Here is a 12,203-nt window from a genome sequence, read left to right as displayed (position 1 = left end):
CCCCCGAACTGGTAGTATATTCTTTCATTAGATTTCACCAAGCCAGTAACAAATATGAACTCCTGGATCATAGAATCATAGAATATCCGGGTTGGAAGGGACCTCAGGAGGTCATCTAGTCCAACCCCCTGCTCAAAGCAGGACCAATCCCCAACTAAATCATCCCAGCCAGGGCTTTGTCAAACCTGACCTTAAAAACTTCTAAGGAAGGAGATTCCACCACCTCCCTAGGTAACGCATTCCAGTGCTTCATCACCCTCCTTGTGAAAAATTTTTTCCTAATATCCAACCTAAACCTCCCCCACTGCAACTTGAGACCATTACTCCTTGTTCTGTCATCAGCTACCACTGAGAACAGTCTAGATCCCTCCTCTTTGGAACCCCCTTTCAGGTAGTTGAAAGCAGCTATCAAATCCCCCCTCATTCTTCTCTTCCGCAGACTAACTCTTCCGCAGTTCCCTCAGCCTCTCCTCATAAGTCATGTGTTCCAGTCCCCTAATCATTTTTGTTGCCCTCCACTGGACTCTTTCCAATTTTTCCACATCCTTCTTGTAGTGTGGGGCCCAAAACTGGACACAGTACTCCAGATGAGGCCTCACCAATGTCGAATAGAGGGGAACGATCACGTCCCTCGATCTGCTGGCAGTGCCCCTACGTGTACATCCCAAAATGCCATTGGCCTTCTTGGCAACAAGGGCACACTGTTGACTCATATCCAGCTTTTCGTCCACTGTAACCCTAGGTCCTTTTCTGCTGAACTGCTGCCTAGCCATTTGGTCCCTAGTCTGTAGTGGTGCATGGGATTCTTCCATCCTAAGTGCAGGACTCTGCACTTGTTCTTGTTGAACCATCACTGTAACAGACTTTACCATGGAGTCACAGGGCAATCCCCTTGGGCACTGCAGTCTGTTTTGCCACCCAGGCAAGCTGGTCATAGAAATAAATGGTCACTTATCCCCAAAATTACAAAACATTCAGGTTGCTCCCAGTTCCAAGAGGCCAGTCACCCAGTTGATCTGACACCAAAGACCATTCTTGTAGCCAATCCTATAGTAAACTAATTAAGGATTATTGACTAGAAAGAAGAAATGAGAATTATTTACAGGTTAAAGCAGGCAACATATATGCACAAATGAGTTCAGCGTATGGTTCCAAAAGGCGACAGAAATATAGTATTCAGTCAGCATTGAATGTCTTTTCAGGGCTAACCCTGGTTGACCTTGCAGATCTCTGCTTTTTGTTTCTTAGTTTCAGCCCTTATAACAGTCCAACAGCAAAGAGATGAAAAACTTTAATGTGAACTATCTTTATTTCCCTCTTCCAGCATTCAAACCAATGGGACAAGGCCTCCTGCAATACTTTTGATGGGTGAATAGGGCAATCAACAAAGCTTTTGTCCTACAATGGCCCACTTAATTTTGGTAGTCCTCCTGGATGGGCAGGGGAGACACTTCCCATCTGAGTTCACAAATTCAGAACAGGCATTTTTACAATTATAAAACAAACTTTTGTTTTACCTTGTAGCATGGAATATAGAAATTACAAGTAAGATTAATACATACAGCAACTTACAAGCATTTTATAATCTGAACCAGTTGTTGTCAACTCGTGGCCTGTATACTGGGTGCAGCCCAATCAGCACACAGTTGCAGCCCATGTGATATCCTCAGGGCCATACATGAGGTATATATATATTGTGTGGATGCTGCCCACACAACACACACAAAGCTTCATATGTGGCCCCCAATGGTAATAGGTTTAGAACCACTGGTCTAAACACCTCCTTATAAGACTAACACCTGTCTTGAATAATATTGACATATAAGTGAGCTGGTGTGCTTTCCAGGTATGAATTTGTCAGTGCTCAGTTGATGCCTACAGAATTGGCCAGAGCTAGCACCTTATTTACCAGCCTCACACTTAGGCTTCATTACCCTCTTTTGGCTTTCCTGAAAAGGAGGAGGAAGCATGGCACTGGACAGTATTATTGGCACTGGCTAGAAGAGCTGTCATCCTGCTACTTCACATAATTTATGTAATTCCTCATCAAATTCCTCAGACATAAAGAGATCGGGAAGTCTCAGATTCTAGGGTTTTGCCATGGAAACTTCCAGCATAGCTACTTATCTTCACTTTCCAGCCCTTTCATGGCCTGTCTCCACCCTACCTACCATCTCTCATATGCGATCAACATTTCAACTCCTGTCTCCAATTGGCTTCTGATGCCAGTCTTCATCATCCACATGTTAAATTTTCAAATAAGCACCTTTGTGTTTTTTCCCATACAGCCCCTCACGCTTGGGAGGAGCTTCCCATAAACATCTGCAAAGCTAACTATTTGTTCTCCATCAAATCCCTCCATAAAACTCTTCTTTGCCATGATACCTACAAAAAAATTGACAGTGGTTAGACAGTTGGCACCATTGCCTGTCATGCTGACCAATATTGTCTCAGTGATTCCTTGTGCTCCCCCGTCTGCCTGCTTGTATTCACCTTGTTGTCGCATGTTTTATGCTTGCATTGTAAGTAGGGCTGTCAGTTAATCGCAGTTAACTCAAGCGATTAACTCAAAACAAATTAACTTGATTTAAAAAATGATTCATGATTAATCGCAGTTTTAATCGCACTGTTAAACAATAATAGAATACCAACTGAAATGTATTATAAATATTTTTAGATGTTTTTCTAAATTTTCATATACAGTACAGACCCGTTTAAACGCAGATGTCGGGAGTCAAGCCGTCATGACCGCGTGTTAACGGACCGTGGGTTAAGAAGGCCATGCTGGAAAAAGTGTCTATGATTCACTTAGAAAAAAAAGCCATTATTTTCTCCTCTTTCTGGCTCACTTTTTTTTTTCTTATGAAGTCTGTCATTCGCTGCAGATGAAACGCATTCGCAGCCGATTTATCAGCTGATCGGCTTTCTCCAGAAATCAATACCTGCGCTACACCATGACGCTTTTTAAAATGACTTATAAACCCCTTGCTGGCTTGGAATGATTCATCCCCTGTTAAATGTCCAAATTTTGTCGCTTGGGCTTGAAGAATTGGCCCACTTAGTGGCATTCCTTTCAGCCTTTTCTGAGCAAACGACGTGCGCATGGCTTTGTCTATTGTGGGTTTTGCTGAATAGCGCACACATTTTCGCTTAAACCCCACATCAGAATCGATATTTTGTACCGAGCCATTCAGTTTAGATTTGTTTTTTAGCCATCCTCGGAGAGTAGATTTGGCAATCCCAATATCTTTTGAAACTTTGGCCTGGGTTTCTCTGCTATTTACTTGATCTATTGCAGCTAGCTTTCCTTCTACAGTGTAGGAATGCTGATGCTTGCGCTCTGCCATTATATTAGGCCTAAGGTTAAAATTTTCTAATGTAGTATATATATTACTATATTACTACTATATATTATATATCTCTCTAGCGTGACAATGACTAAGCGTGCGCGATGCGTCTTTACCAATATCAGTAAAGACGTACAACAAATTTCTGCTCTGCACTTCCTGTCTATTTCTGTCAGTAAGTTAGTGAGGAAATCTGTAGCGCTACATAGCAAGTTCCTGTACCGCGTGTTAACGAGTCTCGCGTGTTAAATAGGTAGCACTGGAAGGCATGGCGCAACCGCGCTTTAAGCGGATTCATGCGTAAACGGGTCTGTACTGTATATTGATTTCAGTTACAACACAGAACACAAAGTGAACAGTGCTCATTTTGTATGATCATTTTTGTACAAATATTCGCACTATAAAAAAGATAAACAAAAGAAATAGTATTTTTCAGTTTACCTCATACAAGTACTATAGTTCAGTCTCTTTATTGTGAAAGTTCAACTTACAAATGTAGATTTTTTTTATTGTTACATAACTGTACTCAAAAACAAAGCAGTGTAAAACTTTAGAGCCAACAAGTCCACTCAGTGCTGCTACTTGTTCAGCCAATCGCTAAGACAAACAAATTTGTTTACATTTACGGGAGATAATGCTGCCTGCTTCCTATTTACAATGCCACCTGAAAGTGAGAACAGGCATTCACAAGGCACTTTTATAGTCAGTGTTGCAAGGTATTTACGTGCCAGGTATGTTAAACAATTGTGTGCCCCTTCGGACTTCGGCCACCATTACAGAGGAAATGCTTCCATGCTGATAATGCGCTTTAAAGAAAGTGTTAGTTAAATTTGTGACTGAACTCCTTGTGGGGAGAATTGTATGTCTCCTGCTCTGTGGTTTTACCTGCATTCTGCCATATATTTCATGTTATGGCAGTCTCGGATGATGAGCCAGCACGTTATTCGATTTAAGAACTCTTTCACTGAAGATTTGACAAAATGCAAAGAAGGTACCAATGTGAGATTTATAAAGGTAACTACAACACTCGACCCAAGGTTTAAGAATCTGAAGTGCCTTCCAAAAGCTGAAAGGGACGAGGTATGGTACATGCTGTCAGAGTCTTAAAAAAGCAACACTCCAATGTAGAAATTTAAGAACCCAAACCACGAAAAAGGGAAATCAGCCTTCCGTTAGTGGCATCTGACTCATGATGATGAAAATGAACATGCGTCAGTCTGCACTGCTTTGTATTGTTATTGAGCAGAACCCATCATCAGCATGGAAGCATGTCCTCTGGAATGGTGGCTGAAGCACGAAGGGTTTTACAAATGTTTAGCATATCTTGTATGTAAATACCTTGCAACACTGGCTACAAAAATGCCAAGTGAATGCCTGTTCTCATTTTCAGGTGACACTGTAAATAAGAAGTGGGCAGCGTTATCTCCCGTAAATGTAAACGAACTTGTTTGTCTCCGCGATTGGCTGAACAAGAAGTAGGACTGAGTGGGGGAGCTTGAAGCCTTGATGGCTGTCCCTCTGTACGTGGTATTCTAGCATGACAAAATGACACTACATCTACAATCTTGCTTTCTTCCTAAGGTTTCCTCAAAATTTGATGTCAACCAAGAGATACAGCTACTTGTGGTTTTATCCTAGCCCTCACTCTTCAAGAGAAGAAATGAGCCTTCATACACATTCTAGATCCTAGTTGACAGGTGTCCACCTCATATAAATGCCACTCATTCAAACCCTTGCTGGCAGATTTAGCAGGGGAATCAAGAATGGATTGTGGATAGAGGATTAGCGGCCTTTTTACCCCTTGAGTGTGGTCCCTTCAGAATTGGGGTCAGGTGCATTAGCAATGTGGAAACTGGGCATACTTTTACTCTTCCCTCCCTGCCTCAAGCACTGTTAATCAGCACCTTGCATGAGCAATAATTACAGTTCTCATCTAAAAAGGTCACTTTAAAAATGTGTATTTTTGTGTACACTTTGTATCAATTTCTGGTTCCCTATTCTACACTTATATGAGCAATTAGAGTAACATGTTTTGAGAAATTGTTTTGTACTGATTTAAAAAAATTTACAGTATTAGTATAATAGCATTGACTGAGTTTTGATTTTGTTTTAGCTGAACGTTTTTTTAATTCTCTGCTTTGCAGGTATATGAAAACTATTCATTTGAAGAATTACGCTTTGCCTCACCAACACCTAAAAGGTAAAAAACCGTCTTGCAGAGAGTTACACATTGACTGGAATTAAAAGTAAATATATCAACTTTTTAAAAATCATGTTAATATCAGAACTTTATGTGAATAGGCTTATTGTTCCAGCAGAGTTATTGTAATTTCTGTTTAAAGAACTGTTGAGGCTTCAACACTCTGAAAAATATTCTGCGTAAGGGAAAACAGTGAAAATCTAGCACATTTTTCTTAGTTACTGGGACGGTTCCATAAAATCAATCTTTTATACTTAGTTTATTTGCTCCAATTGCATATTCCTCACCTAAATTCACTTTCTGAATATGATATCACATTCAATTACTCTAGAAGGTTATGATTTCATAATAAACAACTTGAAAAGCATAAGTGGCTTGATTAGATGAATTCCTGTGGATCAAAGATCCTGTTTCCATAGAAGTGTCCCTGGTAGACCACAAAAGACAGTGTAGTTTGGGAGCATATGGAGGGAAAAAAGGCAGAAAATAAATCAGCGGAATGGCTTCTAAATAGAATGCTTCAGCAGCTTTTCAATAAGTTAACATTCGGTTAATTGTTTCAGTGTCTATTTTGTTTTTGTCTAGACCCAGTGAAAACATGTTGATCCGAGTCAATAATGATGGTACTTACTGTGCAAATTGGACCCCAGGAGCTGTTGGTCTTTACACCATTCATGTTACTATAGATGGCATTGAAATAGGTATCTAATTTTCATTAATCTTATATAATAACCACAAGTGCTTAACATGTATGTATCCACAATGGTATGCGAAGATTTCTGTAGGTAACATGTCCATGAAAATTAGCACACTGCTTTGGGGGATCCAAGATCATTCTATCCAGTTTTCCTATGTCTTCCTCCCCGCTCCCCCCTCCCCCCCGCATATTGTTATCAAAAAGCTGAAAGTAAAGACATGACTGACAAAAGTGTACCTTCATAAGGAGCTTAAACCAACTGTTTGGAACTCTTTTCAAATACTGTTTCAATTTACCTTTAAATATTTTTTCTTAAATTAAGCTTTCATTTCAGTAGTAGAATATCTGTGTAGATTTTACTGAAGACAACTAGTGCTCAGGATTCTTTTTTCACTGCAAAAGTTAATGACCTCATAAACCTTTCTAAAGCACTCCTTACAGGTGTTTGAGATTAACTGTTGCAGGGAAAAAGAGAAGAGAATCAGAATTTGGATCCTAGTAGGTAATTTAATTATTTATTTAGTGTTGTAAATTTACAGGGCACTAGATAGTAATAGGTCACTACCAATCAGATCACTGACCTAAAGGGTTTACAGTCTGAAGCTCAAGTGAAGATGCATGGAACAAACAAGACAGAAGAGAGTAGTAGTGTAACCCTGTGTTAAACTAATATTTTCACTGAGATTCCTCATTTTATGGAAAACATGACATTGACTGCCATGAAAAACAAAAAACCTGGGAAAAGGAGATTCACTTTTACCAGTTTCACTTCCTGCACATGTGCAATGAAAACCCTCAGACACTCGCTTGAGAAATGTGAGAGTAGTTGTGAATGTGCAGGAGGTGGTCATCTGCTGTGCTCCTGAGTTCTTTGACGTTGATTCCACAGATCTGAATACTACGAGTAATACTGTTTTTTCTCGGAGAGAAGGCCTGGTTTTCTTGCTTTCTTTTTTCCTCTTTTTCATGTTGCTCTCAGTGGTCTTGCGTATAAGGAAAGTTTCTTGTTTAAGCTACTTGAGGGGGATCTGACAGAAGTGTAGGAGCGGGGAAAATCTTAAGAAACCAGGGATCTCAACGCTCCTTACAAATACTCTTGTTTCATCTGTGGAAAGTTGGGTGTGGGGGCAAGTCTCAATTCTTTCAAATATTTGAAGTTTTTAATTTTGCCCCCACTTCTGAATGGCTTAGTTTCCTTTATGACCTGCAAACCCTTGGCTACTTCACTGGCTCTAGAGAACAACAGTGTGAGTTACGGTACATGGAGCATAAATGTTGAGGAAAACCAAAAAAAGTGGCTGTATCTGGAAATTTAGCATATTTCCATATCTGAAGTATAAGAGTGAAATATTCGTCTCTGGATATATGTGCTGCATTACCTGTAGTATTCCAGATTATCGTAAAAGCTACATTTAGTGACTAGTAGTGTGTGAGAAGAAATGTCTTGAGTCTGCTGCAACCTGCTTTATGGTTGCAAAATAGTAAGCAACAAGATAAAACAAAGTTTTCTTTATTCAGTGGGAACGTTTACATATGGTAATATGCCACTCAAAACTTTTGATTTCTAATGTACCTGGACACACACCTGTTGGTAGTAGTTAAAAAGTACTTTCCAATTGTCTTAGATAATGCAATAAAAATTATAATAGTATTCAAGGTATGTCTTGTAGTTAAAGTATTGGGAAGTCTACATGGGAATACTACAGAATTTGAAGGGAATGTTGTCTATATTAGATAAAATTTGCAAGTTTTTCATTACTACCAGTGTGAATTCTGCTGGATTCATATTAATATGTCTAGGCTTGTGAATGGTAGGTATTTATGATAAAACATCTGGCTTCTCTTGGTATAATCACGGGTTGAACTTTTTTTTTGCTGTTTCCATCATGCAGAACATTTCAACCACAACATTTTTTTCTTAAGAGATCTGCATGTCACCATGTAAACTTGTCACAAAATATCAAGCACAACATTAAGAAGGAAATGTATTGTGCACCCATTAAGCATCATTGTAAATGCTTATCTGAGATAGACCAAGTGAATGCTCATCTTGCATATGACTGGTTTTTGCTACTGTACTAGAAGCATGGAACTTGAAAAACACCAAAGTGAGTTGTCCCTAGGAGTTGCCTGACTGCATGGAGCAGAATGGTTGTTTTTATCAGACAGCCAATTGCAAAACTCTTTAAAGCAGTGTAAAATAACCTTCCAATACTTCCTACATTAGTATTTAGAGTATCAGTTCTATACAGCATACTACAACTGAATGAAATATCTATTGTAGAACTTTTTAGAAGTTTTTTTTATTAAAATTGGTTGTGTTTTGTTGGTTCACTTTTAAAATCTTCAAGCATTAAACTAAAATGAGAATAGAAATGCCCTGTTTCTACAAGTATGAACTGAAACACTTCTAGAACTTGATAAAGCACTGTTAGATTGATCCTGCTTGTTAAAATGTGTCTAAATTTCATGCTGCCCTATTAAACTTGATGTTTTGTTCAATTTTTTTGGAAGTGGTACATTTTCAAGGGGGGAAAAAAAAGAGCCTTAGCCATTAGAACCTGAATACTTCTCAAAATAGGTGAATTTAGTAGTCTGTTTATGGGGTCTCAACAGTTCTCAAATCCTCTTCTAGAATGGAGACCTCAGACTGGTGGTTGGGCACCAGAGTGCTAGCGAGCTTCTGTCTCTCTGCTTTGAGGTAGGGATGAGAACAAGGAGATATATCAGAACTACAAGGAGGTAAATCAGTAGCAGGTAATCAAAATGACTCCTGGTCCTCCAAGTTGTTCCACATCACAAGAATGCTCTATTCTTGAATTTCCTAATAAACATGTGAAACACATGAAATTTCACATGTCCTCATTGGATGTCTTAGTGACAATAATTTTGCTTAAAGGAGTTCATATCAGGAGACTGAATGAAGCCTATCTAAATATGATGTGTTATCAATACAAGATACTTTAGTTTGTGTTCTTCTCTACCTCCAGAGTTTTCATGAAAGTGCTGATGACCCTGCTAGCACTGTTCTGAACCAGACGTATTCTCTCCTTAATTAAAGCAAGGTCCATGAACTGCCCACTAAGATCACAATAAAACTATTACTGAGATCAGCCACAATAACCTAGTTTACAAGAAGAGTTGCCTGGGGTCCTCAGTCTTCAGTTCACTTGGGAATGCTACTGTATACCAAGAAGAGCATGTATATGACGAGATAATGTATGCCATGGAAGTATCAGATAGAGCTCTGTCATATTCTCAACAAAGAGTAAGAAATTCTACTCTGGGAACTCAGAATTCAGGTCCCTTGAGTCCGGACATGCTAATCCAGGAATAATATAATGTTTCTGTATCCATTTCCTTTAATCTACTGCTATCAAGATTATCGCAACAAATAAATCTCAGCGATTTTCAGTAATACTAACTGTACCAAGCTGACCAACAAGGCAGTGGTTTTAAAATCTAATCAAAATAAGAACATGGGTCCTGGTAAAGCCCAGATGTCCTAAACCAGTGGCTCTTAATCTTTCCAGACTACCGTATCCCTTTGAGGAATATGATTTGTCTTGCGTACCCCCAAGTTTCACCTCACTTAAAAACAGACTGGCTTACAAAATCAGACATAAAAATACTAAAGTGTTACAACACCCTATTATTGAAAAATTGCTTACTTTCTCATTTTTACCATATAATTATAAAATAAATCAATTTGAATATAAATATTGTACTTACATTTCTGCATATATAGAGCAATATAAAAGAACTCATATGAAATTTGTTTTTACTAACTTCGCCAATGCTTTTTATGTAACCTGTTGTAAAAGTAAGCAAATATCTAGATGAGTTGAGATATAGGAGACTTCTGTGTATCCCCAGGGGTACACGTACCCCTGGTTGAGAACCACTCTCATAAATCAGGGACCTATAATACATCCAAATCCATCCAAAACTGAATTTGGCAGATTATTGATGAGAAAGATCAGTACTAAGATGTAAAGGATATTTGGAGAAAGTAGTAAGTACTTTCCAAACCTTGAAGAAAAAATCAACCATGTTAGTTTCTTGCAGTGTATAGATCCATTTTAAGTACTGGTATGAGAGAGGAAGAATGGCCTGGTGAATTACCTGGGAATCAGTGGATTTTCCTGTGTGATTTTGGGCAGTTTACTTAGTCTCTCTGTGCCTCAGCTGCCCATCTCTATAATAGGTATGATAATACTTCTCTAACTCTCAGGAGTGATGAGGATAAAGACATTCAAAATTGTGATGCATTCAGATTCTTGAGTCGTCTTAGCATATGCACAACATGCCGCAGGTGGCACTTCACCAGAATTTATCACCAAATTTGCTGGTTGGATCATTGGCTTGCCCGGGCTGGGTACTGACATAATGTGGGCCAGATAACTACCTAATATAAAGAGATTAACCATCAGAAATCTGATATTTACCAGTTACTCCAGTTTCTGCAGTGTAGTCTGGGTGCTGGCCTCTGCACAAGGTGTCTGTGAGAGCCCTGTGTTGGGCTGCAACCCAAATAATTCCTCTCAGAAGATCCTCATATTAATAGATTCTTAAAAGCGTGGCCTTCATGTTCACAGTCCAGAATACTTAAGTACTCAAATATTCTATTACTTTTCCCCTCAGTTCCAAATTCTTCTTCTTTTGGGGGGCCTGTGCTGTAACTTGGGCAAAGGCTCTTCTCCTTGGTTCAGGTGTCCCACATCCGTCTGGGGGCCTACACTGTGATTTAAGGCCAGCTTACCCTGGCCTATCAGTAATCAGGTTCTAGCCCTGTTTCACAGATCTCCTCTTGGTTCAGCAGCCCAAAGACTTCCTACAGGGACTGTCCTTGTAGACAAATATTCTCCTTTCCAAGCTGTCTACCCTCTCTCCTCCCTCTAAGGCTCTCAGTCTCTAGAGGCTTCTCTCTTATCTCCATCTTGATTTAGCCACATGACCTGCCTGTCCTGTATCTGATAATTTTCCCCACCTGGGGAGGAGAACAGAGGGAATCATAGCTGGGCCTGGACCTATTACTTCTTAAAAGAATTAGTCATCCTGTGACAGGTTGCAAATTTAAATGATCTTTCCTTGCTTGTAGATAATTATATTTGTAGTGTCTTAGTACACTTGTTTTTAATATTAGTACAACTTCAGGATAGCCAGTTTTGGCAGGCTTTCGCTGGTCTGGTAGTTATGAAAGGAGGTGGGCCCTGCTGAATTCATCTCTGAACTACATAGGGAAGGACCAGTCCACAGTGTGGGATTGCCAGATATACTATGTCTGTTAACTTTAGTTCTGAGAAACATTCCCCCCCCCATCCTTTTTTTCCAGCCAAGGAATAAAATAAATTTCAGCTGGTTTATTTTAGCCAATTGAGCATACTACGTATTCATGTCCTGAGGCAATCTATGCTGCATTGGACCTTCAGTTGTAATTTTATGTTGACTGAACAAGATAACATTTAATAGTATAGTACCTAACCATGCCAATAACGATGGATAATTAATCTCTTGTGGAAATCTATCCCCTTAAAATGGTCTTTTTTCTTTGTTTAACTTTTTCATTTTTAACTCTTGTTTGTTTACAGATGCTGGATTAGAAGTGAAAGTAAAAGACCCTCCAAAAGGGATGATACCACCTGGAACACAACTTGTCAAACCAAAAGTAGAACCTCAACCAAACAAGGTTTGGAGAACTAAGAATCCAAAATACTTGGATTCTTTGTACATTTTGGTGGGTTAAAATGGTAATTCTAAACTAGAATATTTGCAAATTACCTTTATGTACCGGATGCCCGCGCGCACACAAAAGAAGGGGAGTTTCAACTAGTTTCTAGTTAACCTCTTTTCCTCAAATTGCAAAATCGTGCGGTTACTGGCTTTCATGTGGTTTGACACCCAAGCATGCAGATCCTTGGTGACTCCACACCTATCATTACACAGCACTGAAACGGTT

The 12,203-nt window shown here is 39.2% G+C and overlaps 1 protein-coding gene across 1 annotated transcript in view; it reads left to right on the top strand.

Annotated features, from left to right (window-relative positions):
* MYCBP2 (MYC binding protein 2) overlaps positions 1-12,203 on the top strand; it is a 412,169-nt gene that overhangs the window by 271,103 nt on the left and 128,863 nt on the right. Inside the window, exons 48-50 of the mRNA XM_084646996.1 lie at positions 5,492-5,547; positions 6,133-6,248; positions 11,836-11,933. Coding sequence (XP_084503122.1) covers positions 5,492-5,547; positions 6,133-6,248; positions 11,836-11,933 — 270 coding nt within the window. The remainder of the gene's footprint in view (positions 1-5,491; positions 5,548-6,132; positions 6,249-11,835; positions 11,934-12,203) is intronic.

The sequence above is a fragment of the Lepidochelys olivacea genome (genome assembly GCF_965140295.1).
Source record: "Lepidochelys olivacea isolate rLepOli2 genome assembly, chromosome: 1".
NCBI classification, from domain to species: domain Eukaryota; kingdom Metazoa; phylum Chordata; order Testudines; family Cheloniidae; genus Lepidochelys; species Lepidochelys olivacea.
Note: the sequence above shows the minus strand (reverse complement) of the source record. Positions and strands in the feature narration are given on the sequence as shown.